This window comes from Mus musculus, chromosome 16, assembly GCF_000001635.26.
Source record: "Mus musculus strain C57BL/6J chromosome 16, GRCm38.p6 C57BL/6J".
NCBI classification, from domain to species: Eukaryota; Metazoa; Chordata; class Mammalia; order Rodentia; family Muridae; genus Mus; species Mus musculus.
The window spans coordinates 44,257,562-44,278,027 of NC_000082.6; the positions used below are offsets into that span (position 1 = coordinate 44,257,562).

Consider the following 20,466-nt stretch of genomic DNA (forward strand, 5'->3'; position numbering starts at 1 on the left):
ATGTGGTCCTGGCTATCTTGGAACTTGTTGTGTAGACCAGACCATCCTCACAGAGCTCCGCCTGCCAAGTGTCTGGATCAAAGTCACATACCACTATTCCTGACTTAATGCCCTTTGAACTTTTGGTGGTTTGCAGAGTGTTTGCAACCAGCAGGTGGAGGTGTGCCCAGCTCTGAGGTGTGGGAGGATACATCTCTCAGCTGAAAACAGAAATGGTGGCTTATAGATCCCATAAGGAGGAAGATATTCTTAGAGACAAGCAATGATGGCAGGGAGTTCAGAGACCATGATGACCAGTTCCACGTTCATTGAGGATGGGAGACAGCCCTGGGATCGCTTCCCCAGGGAAGTCAGTGTGTGTGTTGACTCACCTATCTTGAAACGGCCCATGTAGTAGATTTGGGTGCTGAGGGCCAGAGAAGAGAGAATGTGGATGGCAGAGAAGATGATCCAGAACCACACATCGTTTTTTCCAAACACCTAGGGATAAAGATAAGGTTAGTGTGATCTGGGGTTTCCCTAGAGAACTCTGTAGAATCATTGTCTCTTATTGAGGCTTATCATAGAGACCAAACCAAACCAAACCAAAACTCAAACTAGCTGTTACTATAGGACATGGTGTCAAATCATCTTCTAAATATTTATACGCAAATCCACAAATGAGTGCTGTTCTCAACCAAGGTTGGAAATACTTCCCTCTTTGCATTAGTTATGAGGAGACTCATAACTAGTCCAAATTGCTGAGAACTGTGAGGCTTCAGTCTAAATGGGACATTATTATATCAACCACCCCTAAGGCTCATGGAACAAGATGGAAGCAGGGAGTGGCAAAGATAGAAGAGCTGGCGGCTGGTGAGGCATGCTGGGAATCCCTGTCTTCAGGACGTAACATGGCGGTTGTATTCATGAACTTACTGAAGCTGTGGTGACCTGTCCAAGATCAAGCCGGCCCAGCCTTCCAGTGAACAGGAAGAGGGGCTCATGGGGCCTCACCCCTAGATGAGGAGCTACTGACAGTTGATAGCTGCTGGGGGAGGGAGAGCCATTTTGGGGGGTGATGTGTGGCTATTGGTGCACTGTTCATGCTCAGGTGGATGGCCTTACACCTGTTCTCATGCATGCAGCACCAATTAGTCTCAGGAGGTTATAAAAACAGGAAGATGAAGAAGAGGCTGAGGTTTGGAAGGGGATGCGCTGGGCATTGGGGGTGGCTTGAGGAGGTGGGAAGAGGAAACTGGGAGTGGGTGTGTTTGAGACGCATTATATACACGTAGGAAATTGTCAATAAACAAATAAAAATGTTTCTGAAAGCCTTTTAGCCCTAGTGTGCAATTTATTTGCTTACCTCAAAACTCACAGGAATCTTTCTGTACAGTGGACAGAAAAACAAAGTAATGGCTATCTAACCAAATGGGAAGAGAGGGGGAAGAGATGGACTGAGGTAGTAGAACAATGGAGGGGCTGTCAGTCCAGAGCTGGGAAGAGAATGCTCTTCAAATACCTGAAGGTGGCCAGCAAATACTGTCCGTGCATGTTTACAAATGATTTCTCTCTGAGGCTGGTTTCTCCGAGCAACTCAGATGTATCTAAGTTTTGGCATGGCTTGGAATTCATTTTAATATAAAAACCACCCTCACTCGATTTTACAGGTGATTATTACATGCTTAGAAACCATCAGCTAAGTAATCGAACCAGAGGACCTCTGGTTCGATTACTTAGCTGACAGACCCAAACCCACATGCCCCCAACAGACCCAAACCCACATGCCCCCAAGGCCCGACACAAAGACATGCACAACAAAAAGTGCCTCCTCCACCAAGGGAAGTCCCCCTTTTCAGGGTCGGACTGCAGGCAGATGGAGAGGCACCCACCACTCCGAGGACCGTCAGTGTGATGACCACAGCGAAGGAGGCATAAGCAGAGTAGGCGCTGGCGTTGATGTCCGGGTGGCGGGTCTGATAGAGCTTCAGCATGCAGAGGCCAGCGATCATGTACATGAAGGAAGTGTCTGTGGACCCAAGTCAAGAAGCTTAGTGGGAACCCAGCAACACCACTCCAAGCTTCTCTATAGCTCCTGCCTACTCTGTGGCTCAGTGGAATATTTGCTGATGTGTAGAAGTCTCTAACATAGCAGCCCTACTAAGTGCATCTTTTAGGACAGTGGTTCCTAACCTATGAGTCACAACCCCCAAGGACCATCAGAAAACACAGATAGTTACATTATGATTCATAGCAGCAACAAAATTACAGTTACAAAGTAACAACAGAAATATTTTAATGGTTAGGGTTCACTAGGCTATGAGAAACCGAATTAAAGGACGGCAGCGTTGAGAAGCTGAGAACCACTGCTCTAGGAAGATCCTGTGTCCTCTATTTCTAACCTGTCCCCATCCACCAATGTATTTTGGTTCGCAGAAGGAAAACATCGAATGGGGTAAGTAAATAGCTGCCTCACTTGCAAGGGTATGTACATTCTAAACTTTATATTTGACAATGGGACCAAAAAAAAAAAAAACAAACAAAAAAAAGGGGGTGGAGACAATAAGATGAGTGTCAGATGGAAGCTGTTCTCAGCACTCTGAGATGCTGCAGTCACATTCTCTGCTGTGTCTCTATTGTATCTCTATGATGCAGAGCATAATAGCCTACTAATGGAAAATAGCTACCCACTAAATGCAGCCCAGCTGTTCTACAGTTCTGGAGACAGAAAACAAAACAACAACATGATGCTCATACTACTCAAAACTTCAGCAAAACATTTAACAGCCTGACAATAGCAAATGCTAGCGTGGATGCAGGAAATAAAGGCTTTCACACAGCTAGCCCAGGTGAGAACACTCGGGGAAGAAACTTGTTAAACAGAAAACAGAGGTGCACAAGCCAGGTAGTTAAAGTCTGACGCAGTGTGCGATGGTGGTGCATACTTTTAATCCCGCACCCAGGAGGCAGAGGTGGGCAAATCTCTGTGGGTTCAAGGCCAGCCTGGTCTAGAGAGTGAGTTCCAGGACAGCCAGAGCTGTACAGTGAAACCCTGCCTTGAAAGACGAAACCAAACCAACCCAAAGCAATCATTATCTTTGAGTGTGGGTGGCAGGGTCCAGGTCTTGTTTTCCTCATTTTTATCTTATTGTTGTGACTGTTAGATGGGTCTCACTATTTGTAGTCTAGACTAGAGATCCTCTTGTCTCAGCTTCCCGAGAGTGTTGTTTACAGGCAAAGCCCACCACTCTTGTCCTTCATTCTTCACTTTAATGCTAATTTGGTCTACTGTCTTTTCAATTCATAACATCCTTTCGGCCTCTTGGCTTCAGGAAAGCTAACCCTGCTCTTGGAAGGGATAGATGTGATTGGTCCAAAGTTTATCCATATTCCGTTGCTGATAGATGGAGCAGCCCAGACCTGAGCTAATGAGCACCTAGGGAATGTTCAGAAATGTACTTATCATTGTTTGAGCTACTGAGGTATGAGGGACCATTATCCTGAGGCCTCTTCTGAAGATGCTTCCCTGCTGTAAGGTCCTCCAGGACACCTCGGACCTGCTCTGAACCTGGAGAAGGAGACCTAAGACCTAAGAAGCTAAGAGCTATTATGGATACCTTTTCCAGCATGAGGGAAGTTGTCTTTGGGAGAAAACCAACACATAGGCTAGGGATGTGCAAAAGGTCACCCGGAGATGTAAAGTCAGAATCATTGGGTAAGCCAGCGGCAAAGGCATTTCTCCCCCTACCTTCCAGTCAGTGAGCTGTCAGACAGTGTGATTGTCTTATCATTTGGTTCACTCTTAATTGAGTTCGCCATTACTTTCACCCCAGAGCAGGCTAACTGCTTAAGTAGGTAAGTTACATGGTGGGAAGTCTGAAAGGCAGTGCTGCTTAGCCTGGCCCCTGACACTGCATCTTACCGTGACATAAGCATGCAGTGCAGAGTGTTTTCCAGACTCCATGTTGGCCAAGGAGAACAAATATATAACATGCAGGAGCCCTGCTCAGAGACAAGGGACGCTCAGGCCATTTCAGCTCACCCCAAATGCCATTAAAGTCCTTGCAAGTATGAATTTGATGTTTCTGAAGGGCTCCAGGACAAGACACCTGCAACTCAAATCTATGTCACCAATATAGGTTCTAATTACCGAACTGGAAGTTGGAGTAATTAGGGCAGACATGGTAACAAGCACTGAGCACGCCCTCCATCATCAGTGCTATCCCCATAGCGTAGAAGAGACCAAAGTGTTTGGGAATACCGTATTCCTGGAAAAAAAAGGGGGGGGGGAGAAAGGATTGTTAATAAAAAGACACTAGTCAGAGACACATCCAGAGTTAGGAAGACTAAATGGTGGCTTCAAGTGGCTCTACACACAGTTCACCATGACATCATCAAGCCCCCTCCCCTTTGCAGGTCTACATGGAAGCACAGTCCTTCCCAGCTCATGCCTTTGATCTGTCCCATCCTCTCCTCACCATAGCAAAGATGTCTTTAGCTTCCAGGGCTCTTCGGTGGAGAAGGTCTCTGCGCAGAACTATCAGCAGGAAGAGGAAGCCCAGGAGTACGTGGCCCAGGTTACTGAGAATATTATTGAAGGCGCTATAGGGATGAGTGAGAAATGAGTATGAAAACCATCATGGGAACTCAGAATGAATTCAAATGTGGGCAGGTAAACTCTTTATTTGGTGTCTTTCTATGCTAACAGTTTCCTAGGACTTCAGCATTGGACAGACACCGGACGGAAATCCTCTTTGATCTAATTCCTTGATTTGAGGATGCTCACTTGCCTTAACGTAACATCTGTCTTCTCTGGTTAGCCTCCCTAGAACCTGCTTGATCATCTCTTGTCCTCATGGCCCTGACAAAGTATGAACCCTGAGAAAGAGCTGGTCCAGAGATGAACGAGCATTTTAGCTGTGACTCTCATAGCCGGACCCACAGTGTGTCAATATTCAGCTCTCCAACTGTGGATTTCAGTAAGCGCATATATACCACAGACCATGGCTTCATTCTCAGGAAATCAAGATGGCGCTGCTCTGTACAGAGAAGATATGTTCCTATCTCTCAGGAAGACACTTTCTTTCACCACGTTCTGGTGGCTTTAGGACAGTCAGGCTTGCAGACAAACTCTGACATCACTAAGAACCGAGGGACCAGAATTGAGCACATTTGTACCTGTCTAAGCCTTAGCACCTTTGTCTAAAAATTGTGGTACTAATCATGCCTACCTTGTGAGGTCATTTAACATATTAAATGAGAGCTGGCCACCAACTCATGTTCATTGGCATGTGGGACCTATAGCTGACGATCTGGTTTTTAAAAACCTCACTGCCAGCCAGGCGTGGTGACTCATGCCTTTAATCCCAGCACTCGGGAGGCAGAGGCAGGCGAATTTCTGAGTTCGAGGCCACCTGGTCTACAAAGTGAGTTCCAGGATAGCCAGGGCTATACAGAGAAACCCTGTCTTGAAAAACCAAAACCAACCAAACAAACAAAAAACCCTCACTGCCCAATTCTCAACAGGCCGTTCTTAGAAATACGCCAGGGAAGAGGGCAGACCTTCTCTCAACAACTGGCTTCAATTCCTCTTTGCCCTGACCAGGGTAGTTTTCCACTGTTGTTGTTGGTGTGTGTGTGTGTGTGTGTGTGTGTGTGTGTGTGTGTGTGTGTGTGTGGTCAAATTTAAACCAAATTGGACAGAAAGAATCTCTAATGTTTCACAAGGAGCCAGAGGGCTGAGTTTACCTCAGGACACCCAGGGGGTGAGCACAAAGGAAGTTGTAGTAACAGATATCCTGGTTGCCAGTGACATTCACCACCTACAAAGTCAAGTGAAAGAAGAAGAATGACTTCTCTCTGTCCTATGAGTCTGCCCAAAGTCAAAAAGAACAGGAAGGGCTCACAGGGATGCCCTCCCATTGGCTAAAGTGTAACCCACCTCCACCTCAGGAGACAGGGCACGTCCTGCCACTGTTACACAGCAAACACACATTCCCTATTCAGGTGCCATCTGTGTTTTAAATAAAAGTATCCTGTTTATTGGGTAACTCAAGATGGAATTCAAGGATGTATGATCCTTTTGTTATTTTGAAAGGATGCTAACATTGGGACCTGCCTTTTAAGTCTGTGTCTTGCTATGTGTCTGTCTTGCTATATCCTGTTCCCTAGATTAACTCTGGGGGGAAATGGAGATGTCCCATTTTCTGAGTGCCCCTTAAGCAGTCATCGAGGAAGTATCTTGGTTTTTTTTTTTTTTTTAATCTATCCCCTTCCCCTTCAAGAACTTGCCTAAATCATAGCAAGCTGAAGCTCCTGACAGGGTTCCCATGTTAGTAAAGAATGTTTAGATTAGAAACAGTGGTGTTCAAACCTCATAGAGACTTCATCTTTATTATTCGATGAGTATGAATGGACTAAATATTTTATATCATAAGCTTGGCTATATAGAGAACTCAGAGAGGATTTAAACAATACTGAGGCATAGCTCTCCTTCCTGAAGCCCTGATCTACTTGGTGTGGGATACCACCCTAGACCCTGAGATTTTTTTTAAAGTGCCCCATGTGATTTTAATGCCTAGCAAAAATTAAGGGATGGTGCATAAAATGTGCTTAACCACATATCGTTCTGAACTGGTCTTCTCAACTCTTATAATTTCTAGAAAATTTATACTTAGAAATCTGGACCCCAGGTAAATGCCTACTTCAGTGGCTGGGGTCCAGGGTTTCCATGAAGGAGTAGTGGACATTCTCAAGGTATTTTAGTATGAATTCGTTCATTCAATTTTTAATTTTTTTGTTGTTGGCTTAATATCTTGTTAGTTCCACAAAACTGTTTTTCAGTGTCTGAAAGAGACTTATGTGTATGAGTGTTTGCTTGTTTGTATGTCTGTATACCACGTATGTGCCCACGGAGGTCAGAAGAGGGTGCTGGATTCCCTTGGAACTCAGTTACAAACAGTTGTGAGTGGCTGTTGCAGGCATTGGGAACCCAGGTCCTCTACAAGCGCAACAAGTGCTTTTAACCGCAGAGCCATCTCTCCAGCCCCTGTCGAAGCTGTTTATAATTTCAGAGTATCCTCAGGGATCAGATACAGGGTAAATTAGACTTCTGGTTTCTTTTCTTCAGTCTGGAGATTTTATTTTGTGTTACTGTTTGAAACAGTCTCGCATTGCCTAGCCCGGTCTTGAACTCCCTACCTGAGAAAACCTTGATCCTCCATTTTCCTATTGCGGGATTATGGACATGTTAGACCTGTTTGTGAGGCGCTGCAGTTGATCACAGTTTCATGCATTCTGGGCAAGCACTCTCCCTACTGAGCTCCAGCCCCGGAGCATTATTAGACCTTTGTTTACTCTGCTCATTGTCTCCTGATGATCACACACTCGGGTTGACAAATAATGGTGCCACTGATAGACATGATGGTTGAATGGTTGATTTTATGTCGGTAAATGAAACAATACAAGGTACCAGGTCCCTTTGTGATAAAACAACTGGGAAATAAATGGAAACAATCCTAGAGATGAAGTAGTTAATGGAGAAGCCAAACTAGTGCCAAAATGGGAAATTATTAAACAAAAGAAGTTCTTGGAGGCTGGTGGCACATTCTTTTAATCCCAACACTTGGGAGTCAGAGGCAGGTGGAGCTCTATGAGTTTGAGGTCAATCTGGTTTAAATATCTAGTTCCAGGAGAACTAGGGTTACAAAACAAAGAGACCCTGTCTGAAAGAACCATCAAACAAAACTATAGTTCTTGTGACTGAAGAGATGGCTCAGTGGTTAACTGCTCTTTCAAAGGACTTGAGTTTGATGCATAGCACCATGGCAGGTAACTCCCAATGCCTATGACTTCAGTTCCAGGATATTTAATATCTCAAGCCTCTTCAGGCTCTCTGTGTCTCTCTCTGTCTCTTTGTCTCTCCATCTCTCTCTTTCTGTCTTTCTCTGTCTCTCTGTCTGTCTCTGTCTGTCTGTCTGTCTGTCTCTGTCTCTCTGTCTCTCTGTCTCTCTGTCTCTGTCTCTGTCTCTGTCTCTGTCTCTCTCTCTCTCTCTCTCTCTCTCTCTCTCTCTCTCTCTCTCACACACACACACACACACACACACACACACACACCTCGATCCCAAGCTAAACTCTTCCCTGTCAGCCAGAGCCATGGCTTCTTTTTGATGGAAGCTGGGCATCTGGGCGGGGCAGCTCATCTGGGCGGGGCAGCACTTACTGTCTGGTAGGTGATAACAAGCTGCATCACAGGCAGTGCATAAAACACAGCGATGGTGATGATGTTCCTACGACAGAAGGAGCCAGAAACAGTGACTTCCAACAAAATGGTGGACTCTGCTCAGCTTTTAAAAAAGAATATTTCCATCTTATAACCCCATAGCTAGCTGGTAAAAGCAATGGGGAACTGATCGCATAACACCTGTTTCTCCAGTCTTGTCTCCCAGTTTCCTGTGCCTTTGAACATTTGGTAGACAGAATTTTGACCAGAGGCGACAGAAGGAAGTGAACAAACTTACCTTGCTTACTGCTATTGGTTTGGTTATAGCAGTGAATCCTTACACTGATGACTGAAATCATTAAGTCATTCTTTTATTTAATTTACTGGAGACAGAGTCTTGCTAGGTAGCCCTGACTGGCCTAGAACTTGATATGTGAACAAAGCTGGTCTTGAAACTGTGATGATTTCAAGAGCTGTGGTTACAGACAATACCATTATGCCTGACCTGAAATGATGTATTTAATATTCACCAATTGGCACTTAATGGATTGAAGTCCTCCTCCTCTTCCCGCTCCTCCTCCTGCTCCTCCTTCCCTCTTTGTACAATCATTTACAAAGCAGCCTCAAATCAGCTTCATATATAAGCATCTTATTCCCTTAGTACACAGCTTAAATGTTCTTAGAATTCGAGTAACAAGTGAGAGGTACCTTGTAGAGGCTCTTAAACAAAACTTAATTCCAAAATGAGAGCTCAGCTGTGAAATTCCATTGGCTCCCTTATTTCCCGGCTTCATTCTAATGTCTGCATCCAGAAGTAGAGGGAGTCTTCAAAAAGTAAAAATGTAGGGCATATCACAAGGACCACAGTCAGTCTGGCGCTTTCTGCATAGAGAAAGGCCCCTTGCTAGGCAGCTCAGCCTCTCGACTGGGTGGAAGGACCCGCCCACAAGTATGGTCTTTTGTATTTCAGGTTGGAAGCATCATTATCCATATCTATGCCTTATTAAACAACGACTCCTTGTAATACAAGTGGTTGTAGCTTTTACAAAGAAAAAAGTTAAGTTTAAAGAGTTTAGAGGCTGAGAGTGTAGCTCAGTGATAAAGGACTTGCCTCTCTTATCCTGTGTGTGGCCCTGGATTTGATTTCCAGCACTACAGTACACACATACATACAAACAAATAGATTTAAATAAGTCAGTATTTTTAAGGAAATCATGACTTTAACGGTCAACTACTTACCAAAAATAAATCTTATACTTTTTGCTGACAATCCTCCGGTCCTTCCTGGACAGATCTGACAGGTACAAGAACATCTAGGGCATCAATGGGAAGAGAATGCAAACTGGTTTTTCTTGTATAGGACACAAAAGAGAACTCTAGAAAGTTCATTCATGTACTCCTCGCTGGGGATCAAAATGATTCATGAAGCTGTTTCCATTAATTTTGCTTTTCTCAGGACACCCTAATAAAAGCCACTCTCCTGGCTGATGTGAGAAGCCTATCAAGTACCGAATGTTTCACACATTGCAAGCACTGACTACTCGGCTCTCAGACCTGCTCACTTTGTAGTTCCTGAGTTGCATATGGTTGAAACTGTGTGATTCATACTTGGACTTTTTGGTAGGTAAAATGCACTATATTAAGCATACTCCAGAAATTAATGGACTCTGCTCTCAAAGGATGGTCTGTATAGAAATGGGGAAGCTTTCCAGAGCAGGCCTGAGTGAATCTCTTCTTCCATCTGGGTTCTTTAATACTCCCCAATTCACAGACACTTGGGGTGCTGAGAACATAGAATGCTCTCTTCTTTTTCATCCCCCAACCCCAAAGAAAGGTTCTAATGAAGAGATTATCGTCTTGGGCTCTAGCTAGGTTTCATCTAACTCCCCAGGAGACTTGGCTTTCCCTTCAAGGAAAAAAAAATGAGACAGAGGCATTGGTGAGGATCATTTTACTACCAAACTTTCTTCTGCTTCATCCGCAGCAGTCAGGGCGTGTTGGTACCTTGGTCCGGATGACGTTTTTGTCGCTTTCGATGTCAGGCATGGTATCAAAGTCACTCTCCTCCACAGAGCTGTCCGTGTCTGAGTGGCAAGGCTGCCCACCATCGGAAGAAGACATCTGCCTCCCAGGACTGGAACTGGACTCATCTGAAACAGAAAACTCCTCTGCCTTTAAAAGCCAAGAATGGTGCACAGAGCCTATTCCTCTGCAGAGAGTACAGTGCTCACTCATTCTAGAAAACGCCATGTTCGTCCAGATGAACTCTTTACCAACGAGACATGCGCCTGGGCTGCCTCCTCATTTTTTTTTCTTTTCTCCCATTTTATATCTCTGTCTCCCTGTTTCTAGGGCTGACGGTAAAGAATAAAATAGAATCTTCTCTGTAGATATCTGGATGCAGAAATAACATTGTTCTTGTATTTCTTTTTTTTTTTTTTTTTTTTTTTTTTTTAAAGATTTATTTATTTATTATATGTAAGTACACTGTAGCTGTCTTCAGACACTCCAGAAGAGGGAGTCAGATCTCGTTACGGATGGTTGTGAGCCACCATGTGGTTGCTGGGATTTGAACTCTGGACCTTTGGAAGAGCAGTCGGGTGCTCTTACCCACTGAGCCATCTCACCAGCCCCTGTTCTTGTATTTCATGTTTCATATTTTAAAAACACAAAACAATGTATAGCAACACACATGCAGAGTTATTCATAGCTTTGATTACACATGTGGGTAAACCCATACCTATCCAACTGCTGTACATTCCTCATAGAATAATTATCCAGAGAAATCCCCCACATGCCATTTCTATCATTATGTAACGCAAACAGCATTCTCAGGAAGGATTCTTCTGTTCCTATGAATGTTCTGGAGCAGATGGGATTTGTGCAGCTTGAACATGAACTGAGCCTACCTTCCGCTTTATTTCTTCTGTTCAGATGGGTTTTTTGTTAAAAAAAAATCCTGTTCTTACAGAACTAAAAATAAGTAGCCTACACTGGGCCCACGTGCTCCAAGTTACAGCATAAGAGAGCAGAGCCATAGCCCCTCTCTGCGGACTGTTTAACGTGCACCATTCATGAGCCTACAACCACAGTGGCAGGGACAGGACTCCATGCACTCCTGCCATACTAGACAGCTATGGGGGAACTCGGTTCCTTTCAGGCTGCTTAATGACATGTAGGTTTGCCCAGTAAATAACTTGGTGGCCTTGACCAGGCTCATTGTGAACTTAGCTGGGGCAAAAGTCTGTTCAGCTCCAGCCAGGCTCACTTGCCGCCCTGCCTTAGTCTTCTCATACCCTGAAGCTTCTAACTCCACAGACACCCCAAGAAGACAGCTGTTCAATTGATAGTGCAGGCTGTGCCAAGTCTTTCAAGCCCTACACTCAGCTCCCAGGGGAGCTGGCAAGATAGCAAAGGGGGTAGAGGACCTTTGTGTGCAGACCTGATGACCTGAGTTTGAGCCTCAGATCTCACAGAGCAGCAGGAGAGAACTTGCGTAGGAAAATTGTCCCGATCTCAGCACATGTGCACTGTATACACATATGGCATACACAGTGACAAATAAACAAAAAGAATGACAGGCAGACAGATAGAGATAGGCAGACCAACAGACAGACAGACAGACGGACAGACAGACATGATGTTCAAGTACCCAAGGGGCTGGGAGATGGTTCAGTGTGTAAAAGGTGCTTGCCGTACTTGCTGATCTAAGTTCAGTCTCTGGGACCCATAGGGTGGAAGGACAGAACCAACTCCTGCAAGTAGTCTTCCGGCCACCAACATTCACATGCTCCCCCCCCCCCCGCCCTCCCACCAAAATGAATACAATAAAAACTTAATAAAAAAAAAAGTTTTAAGTCCCAAATGGGCTTGGGAACTTGATAGCAACCGCTCTAGTGAGTTCAGCCCAAGGGGAGCTAGCAGATCCAAGAACAATAGAACCATAGAGAACGCTGGAAGGAACATTCCAGGTTATCCAGCCAGTTCATCTCTTCCATAAAAGAGCAGCCTCGCTGGAGAACCTTGTGCACTACTCTCCCCAGAGTAAAGAAAGAGTCCTACCAAAGGACTCATTGTGGAAAGTACCTATTGCCCCATAATTGCTCCCTTCGGGCGTGCTGGCAGTGATGGGATGTGAGACAGCCATATTTCCAGAGCCTGCAGGAAAAACAAAACAACAAAAAGGAGGGAAACGGTTTACCCTTGGCTGCTGAAGTCACACAACTTGACTTGAAGTAGCTGAGACGCTAAGCAGCAATCTTTAAATTGGACTTTCTTTCCACTTTACTACAGGGACCATCACTGTGGGTGCATAGGGTCAAATCTAGCCTATCACCTCTTTCTGTATCATAGTGTGTGGCCTCATTTCTCTCCTTTTCAGTTTCTCTCTCTACCTCTCTCTCTTTCTTCCTCCCTTCCTCTCTCTTTCTCTCTTCCTCCAACCTTCCCTCCCTCCTCCCTCTTTCTCTTTTTCTCTCTTGTTTCTGTAGGATTTGGGGAACTGAATCCAGGGCCTTTCATATTGCATGCAACTTCTCTGCAATTCAGTCACATCCCCAGACAACTCAGGTCACAAGATGTGGTAGGGAAGTATTTTTCAGTGAACACACCTAGTATTTGGAAACATCTCTGTTCTCAAGATATTTCAGTATTTTTGCTGTAATTCATCATTATATAAAAGCTAAATGTACCACGGAGGTAAAAAACACAAATGCTCTGAACACTCCCTAGTCACAGCGAACTTCCTTTATCCCAGTTTCAGGCTTTGTCCCACTGATGGACTCTCAGAAAATCATGTTTTGAACTGCCCAGGCTCCAGACTGCGTTTTTAATTTACAAACCCACTGTGATTCTATTGATTTCCCCTCTAGGAGAAAGTAACTATGTGCCAAATTCAAAAGTTTTAGACACGGGACAAACCTAAGCGACTCATTTTCCTTTCTCTGGTCAGTGAATTTGCTAAGAGCTGTCTCAGCTGGTCAGTGAGTCTTGGAACTAATGCAGTGTTCTTGGCAGGCAAGGCCGTCCCAGGGCCTGAAGGATGGGGACTTTGACCTTCAGAAAACATACTCCCTGGCGTTGTTACTGGGCTTGACATATTTATTATTTAGAGAGCTCAGCTCTCTGAACTTCCATGGACTAACCCTTAAATATACAACATCATGCAAACTGTACGCCCAAGTTCAAAGCAGACAAACTGATTATCTTTAGACACATTGTGTGGGGCATGTGGGGGTGGATACATATGTTTTGAGGATCAAATCTAAGGCCTTGCATGAGATAGGGAAATACCCATCACTGAGGTATATTCTCAGTGGAGCTTTAGACTCTTAAAAATTGAGAATCAAATTTGGAGTACAGAGAATGTTGTGCAAGGATGCTTGGTTGTCTCTTTTTGATGTCAGTTCTGGCTTCATTATAACATAGACTTTGGCCATTGCTCTTGTCCTGCTGACCAAAAGCAGTACAATGAGCAGAGCCACCGCAGCTCCTGAGGCTTTGTTTGCTGTGACTGATGCTGGCATTTCCCTCTGATTGTGTCAGACACTCTTGTCTTTTCAGCTGCCCTAAGAGGTATGGGCTATTATTGTCACCATTTTAAAGATGATAAAATAGAAGTGCTGAGAGATCAAGACGCTTCCACAGACAGACAGATAATGGATAGAGAGCAATCCATCAGACTGCTATCTGCGAAAATTTACCTTCTTTTTGCAAAATTTACTTTTATTGTGTATATTTAAAATGCATTGCATGCACACATGCATAAACACGTGCAGCAAAATAATGACCTCATGCAAGCCAAGTGTCCAGCTTGCCAGGGAGTGCACAGCACATATGTCAAATCTCAGGGGATTTCTTGCCCTCTGAGAACCTGGGGTTGTTTTTAGCATTTGCTTTGAGCCCAGCCCTCAGAGTGTTTCCTGTTGCTTTAAGCATCGTGGAACTCCTGCTCCTCGTAGACTCTCGGTCTTGCTGATTGGAGAGAAAGACATTTCTATAGCCTCATTTTCCTCCTGTGAGTGTCTCATGGAAGCACCTTCCTCTCTGGCTCTCTCTACTGGCTGAGCTCACTGGGCTCAGCTCCATAATCCTGAAGGTCACTAGGCAGTTCTTCCCTGGCTGGCTGGAGCCTGCCCTTCTTTTGGTTTCTTGTTTTGGTCGGTTAGGTCTTGGCTCACACAGGACATCAGAGGTGGTGCCATCTTGGCCTGTACCTTCTCTTTGCACAATGGGTCCTTATCTCCGCCCCATTTCAAAGATGTTTGAGGTGATCGCACCTGCTTTCTACTTCCTGAACTGAAGAAAATACCTGTTTTCTTTAAGTCTTCTCAACCTGTGCCCAGCAGCTGGCACATGGAACTTGGTGATCTTCTAGCTTTACCCCAAAAAGGTATCTGGCCATGTCTGATACTTTTAGTTGTTGCAAGGAAAAAGTATACTTTAATCTGACATAATATGGTGAATCCTGAATAATAAAGAATCATGAATCTTGAAATATCAATGTTGATGTTGGGAAAAAATATGGTCTTAGAGAGAGAGAACTTAGTATTAATCTAAAAGTACATTTAATTGACCTGCCCCCTTATTGAAACAGGACCTTATGCATCCCAGGCAGTTCTTGAACTATGTAGTCTAGAGGATGATCTAGAAGACTTTTGACTCCCCCTGACCCTCGCCTCTATCTCCTAAGTGCTAGGATTTCAGGCATGCACCAACTCAACCTGATTATATAATGCTGAGGATTCAACATGGGCCTTGGAGCAAGCTAGCTCGGCGATCTGCCAACTGACCGACACCCACAGCCATGACACTATTTCTATATAGTGACATATGATACAGTCTACAAGAGAACATAAGAAGAAATTTGGGGGGGGGGCTTTCCTCTGACATTGCCCCATGAGGATGTGAGCCTTGTCCCAGCTCCCCAGTATCCTTCAGAGTAAAACGGAGTGTGTAGGGGCCAGCAGAGAAACAGATTAGTACACTAGTAGACTCTACTAGTACTAGTAGAGCCATCTACTCTGAAGGCTACCCTCTTTAATTTGCAGACATCTTTTATATTCGTAATTGAATGTTTATTAAAACAAAGTGCTTGGGGAGGGGGGAGTTGGAAAAACAGACAAGCTGTCTCTTAAGGAAGACAAATGTGAATGCCATCTAGCCTTCCAGCAAAGGGAGAAAACCTGTTGGGTGAAGGATGAGTTGGTATCCCTCCAGAGTTCTGTGGACTCAAGTATGAAAAGCACAGAACACCGGCTACGCCTGACTTCAACTGAGGTCCATCTCCTCTGCATTTTCAATTCTCACCACTTCCCTAACAGTGAAGGAGCTCACAGTGACCTGGGCTTTGTCAAACTGAGCGCATTTGAAGCTTTAAGTTTTAATAAAATTATCAGACAATTGAAATCCTTTGTGAATTCTCAGAGAGGAGGAACAGGTTAGATATCTAATTACTCTGGATTCTTCAATTGCTACATTTTTTTTTTATTGTGCTTGCTAGTCTCAAATATTTTCACTTTCTATGTGTCTAAACAAACAAACACACACACACACACACACACAAAGCTTTTATCTCCATTTGGGAAAAATGTACAGCATACAAGTTGACATAATACATTCTCACTGCTATTCCCAAGCTTTGGGATACAAAAAGTCTCTCTCCCCAGATACAAAGTATCTGTGAGCAGTTCCCTCCCAGGGCTGAGACGACTTCAGAAAAGATGAGTGGTTGCAAGCGCCCTATGAATAATTAAAGGCATTCTGGGTACAGAGTCTTTGTGTGGGGTCCACATCTCAATGGTTACCAACTATAAATTGTTTCTTGCTAGCTCTGCCTTCTATAGAAGGTCTGTGGATGAGAGGGCTCTGGGATAGGAATCAAGGGAGAAAAAAAGAAAAGAGACAAAAGGTACCAAAAAGGATGTGGCTGCACCATGCAACACCATTAGGGACTGGGAATTAACCAAGGAATCTCTTACCATCGCTGGAACCAAAGCTTCCGTCAATAGATTTCCTCTGAAACCTGCAAGCAAGCAAGCACACAAATACATACATATATACACATGCACACAACCTCTTAGGATTCTGCATTTTGTATTATCTTCTTTTAAACTCTGTTGAAAATCTTTAAAAATGGCCCTTTGGCGAAATTACTGGTAGGAATTTAAAATGGCATAGCCACTTTGGAAGACAATTTGGCGATTTCCCAGAGAGCCAAACATAGACTGACCGTATGATCCAGTAATTCTGTTCTCAGGCATCTGCATTATTTAGGAACGTTCATTCATTTTCAGATATAAACTTACATCATAATAAGTGTCTTTTATAGCACACTTTAATGAGTTTTAATATATCCAAAGTCTTGTGCATCTGCCACTAGGATCTAATTTTAGAACATTTTCATGGCCCCCCTCCAAAGACTCTGTATATCTGTAACAATCACTCTTACTTCTCTCCTTTCCCCTGGCCCTTGAAAACTACCAATCTACCTGCTGTCTTTATAAAGTTATCTCCTCTAGATAGTTTACATAAATGAAATCACGGTACATATGAACTTTTTTGACTGGCTTCCTTGATATAGCATAGTCTTTTCAATGTTATATTGTAACATGTATTAGCCCATCAATATGTTTATGGTTGAATAATATTCCAGTGTATGTGCACAACATTTCATTTATTTGTTTTCCCTTGATGGGTACTTTTTTAATTGTTCCTCTTTGTTGTGTATCAATAACTGCTGTGACCATTTGTGTTCATGTTTTTCCATAGATCTAACTTCACGACTCTTGGATATATAACTAGATGTGAGCTGCTAGGCATGAGGCCACTCTGTTTTACTCTTCCAAACTGCTTTCCACAAAAGCTGTGGAGAAAGCACTGTTTCACTCCCACCAGCCAAGTCTGAGGATTCCCATTTTTCTACAGCTCTTCCAATTCTCATTTTATATTTATTTTTTTTTATTATGCCCAATCTTAAGAGTTTGGCAACTCATTGCAGCTTAGATTTGCATTTTTCTAAGGGTTAATGATGAACATCCATATATCTTCCCTGGAGAGGTGTTTGTTTAAGCCCTTTACCCATTTTTATGAAATTAAAAATATTTAGTTTATATGTATGTGTGTTTGTCTGTGTACAAGTGCACATGAGTATACTGCCCACAAAAGCCAGAAGAGGGCATCAGATTCCCCTGAAGCTGGAGTTACAGGTGGTTGTGAGCCCCCTGAAACTGGTGTAGGGAATCAAACTCAGGCCCTCTGGAAGAGCTGGGATCCTTCTTAACCTCTGAGCCATCTCCCCAGCTTCCTCATTAGACACTTGTGATTATGCTAGTCCTATGTTGATAATCAAAGATCCTGTTCACAGCCTTATTATAACTGCAAACTGGGTGACACAAAGTAATATATTCACAAATTCTGAGCATTAAGACCAGACACTCTTTCATGGTTGATATTCTGTATGCCACACACTCTTAACAGCAAGTAGGCCAACCTATGAACGTGTGAAGCTTTTTTTTTTTTTTTAAGGAAAGTGTTCTCTAATGTCACTAGAGGTGTTTTACAAGTTTCAGCATACCTAACCCTAACACCCAGTTTTTAACCCATGCTCCTTAGTAATTTATCCCTTCAGATGCTTTGTAGATGGAACTGTTTTTATTTCGGGCTGTCCACTGCTAGCCTATGGAAATAACGTTGCTTTTGTATTTGATCTTGTATCGTGTACTTTCATTTTGGTGTGATGCGATTATTCTGAAATGCAAGATGCGCAGCTGTGAATCAACGCCCCTGAACCGAGTACTTTGAAGGCATCAGCTGATGGTTTATGAACTTTATCTCAAAGAAGCCATTTTCCCTAGATGTATCATTTGACACTGTCAATCAAATCATTGTGTGAATTCAAATGAGTTGGCTTTTTTTTTTTTTTTTTTTTTTTTTTTTTTTGGTATATGTGAGATTGGAGGGGAGGGGCAGAAAGGGCAGCAGGCTTTAGTACGTTCTTATTCACTTTCAGGTGACCATTCCCCAAGTTGTAACACCCATCTGTCAAAGGACTTCTCTTCAAACATCTCTTTCTCTTAGACACCAAACTTATCCCTGCTCTGGGGCCTTTGTTCTTGTTCCCTGCAAAGTCACTGTCTCCACTAGATCCTGACACTGCTGGATAGCTATGCTCCCAAATGGCTCTCTGTCAATCAAATCAAATCCAAAGCGGGGTCGCGCTAGTCACTCTCAACTTTTACCATTGAGTTTATTCCTCTCTGGCTTATGTGCCTGTGGGTTTCTCCCCTTTGTAGTTGAGGTGGTAGCAGAGTATGTGGTCTCTTGTTCATCAACCTCTGGGTTAGGGTTGAACATACAGGAGATGACAACTAAGTATTTGTTGAGTGACAAAGCATATCACTAAGGGGAACAGTTAAGATTCAGCCCGACTGTTTCATTCAGAAAAAGGACACTGTGGGAGAGGGCTTTCTGATCAAGTTTGGTGGTGCTGATGGGTAAGTAATTATCTTGGTTCCAAGAATATAAAGCATTTGGCATAATGGGCTTTATCAATGCTTGGATTTTGTTGTGAAATCGCTACCATTTTCCATGAGAGGAGTTAAGTAATTTCCACAGCTAAGGGGAGGCAGGAAGTATCATTTAGTTAGAAAATATAAAAAGTAGCAGATGAGACATACTGGGTTGGATGAGATGGTGCACCTTGACATCGGTCTGGAAACTGGACTGGCCTCATGACCCACTCATCCTCCAGTAGATAAGGGGGCAGACCTCTGAGCCTTGCAGCTCGAGGCTTGGAGTTGTCTGTTTGCTTAGAGATTCCACAGTCCCAGGCTGGCCTTTTGGAGTATCAGAGACTACCAGGAGGCCAGTCCAGGATTGCCAGTTTCTTGGACCTGCCAGCAGGTTACATTTTGTGGCTACATCCAGCTGAGATTTCTAAGCCCAGCTGCGATGAAACTAAAAGTCTCTGAATTGTGTGCTCTCAAGAAATGACTTGATGGTTTGTGTTTTTCTTCTTAAAAAAACAGTTTTTCTAAATGCCCCATTTGGAGATATCAATCAAAATAGAACCATTAGCTGGCCCATCATCTTCTGAGATAACTGTATACTGTATATGTATGTGTATCTCTCTGTCTCTCTCCATATATATATATATATATATATACATATATATATATATATATAAATTAATGTAAAAAATGATAACATAGTAGTGGATAAAGGAATCAAAGATATATGAGTGACCAGAATTGAACAGTTGGGCTTAATGAATGGCAGAGTTGTTGAAAAGAACAAGGGAGCACATATTCAGTGCTCAGCTCCAAGCCATCGTAGAGGATACTAACACATTCATGCTGAGATAGGAGATAGAAGTGGGAAGAAAATGGTATTTTTATGACAGGAGAGCAGGAAGCTTTTAGCTCCCCAAGACCTGGGGCCATGTCTGTCACAAGTGTTTATTATCACGATCTCATCCTAAAGACTATAAATCCCACATATGTCGATAATAAAATATAAGGACTCATCAAGCAAACAGCATCCCGCTCAGAGAGCTTTATTTAGTTGTACGGAGAACTTTGCTTCACTCAGTTCCGTGAAGAAGTCTGCCTATTAGCATCTTCCCTCAGTCTAGTCCCCTATTTAGAATGCCAAATGGTCCTGTGTCTCTGGGTTTCTATTTTAGTGTGCCTGTATTTGGAAAGAGTCTCTGTTTGGGCACTTTGACTGTAGCAAAGTCATCGGCGGTGAACGTTCAACAGAGTCTGAGCACGGATTTCAAGAGCTCTGCTCACCTCAGCGGCAGAACTAACAGCTTTAGAGATGGTGGACATTAGTCCAGTTTTTGTCCCTTTGGGTGTGGATGGTGCCTATTAGCCGACTAAAGAAATCATTTTGTTTTCTGAACCTAGGAGACGAAGGAGCAGAAGACTGGGACACCGAAGCTCATCTGAGGGAAACTCCTCGCTCCTGTACAATCCTAGACTTGCGCAGGTGTACACTAGTGGTCACACTTTGTTGGCCCAGGACTGTCCTTTCTCACAGGCCTCTACTGTAACAGGACCCCAGATCTCAGCACAACTGACTCCAAGATGGAAGTGCCATCCAGGCTGTAAAACTCAGCACGTAACAGCCCCACCAGCCAAAATGAAAATATGTAACCCATCAAAGTTCATACAGTTCTGGGGAAGTCTCAAAATATACTAGCCTTGGCCTTTAGCTTCTGTAGTTCCACTTCTGGTCTTATTAGTAAAGTGTGTCAGCCCAGA

At 43.6% G+C, this 20,466-nt stretch overlaps 1 protein-coding gene across 7 annotated transcripts in view; it reads right to left on the reverse strand.

Annotated features, from left to right (window-relative positions):
- Sidt1 (SID1 transmembrane family, member 1) overlaps positions 1 to 20,466 on the reverse strand; it is a 93,036-nt gene that overhangs the window by 17,385 nt on the left and 55,185 nt on the right. For all 7 annotated transcript variants that reach the window (XR_003951795.1, XR_875822.3, XR_384572.4 and 4 more), the window contains 10 exons: positions 16,180 to 16,223; positions 12,287 to 12,358; positions 10,205 to 10,350; positions 9,440 to 9,513; positions 8,201 to 8,267; positions 5,728 to 5,801; positions 4,458 to 4,581; positions 4,130 to 4,247; positions 1,872 to 2,008; positions 372 to 480 (listed from right to left, as the gene is read on the reverse strand). Coding sequence is in view for 4 of the 7 variants with exons in the window: in XM_006522237.2 (XP_006522300.1) it covers positions 372 to 480; positions 1,872 to 2,008; positions 4,130 to 4,247; positions 4,458 to 4,581; positions 5,728 to 5,801; positions 8,201 to 8,267; positions 9,440 to 9,513; positions 10,205 to 10,350; positions 12,287 to 12,358; positions 16,180 to 16,223 (965 nt within the window). In the remaining 3 variants the exon portion in view is untranslated. The remainder of the gene's footprint in view (positions 1 to 371; positions 481 to 1,871; positions 2,009 to 4,129; positions 4,248 to 4,457; positions 4,582 to 5,727; positions 5,802 to 8,200; positions 8,268 to 9,439; positions 9,514 to 10,204; positions 10,351 to 12,286; positions 12,359 to 16,179; positions 16,224 to 20,466) is intronic.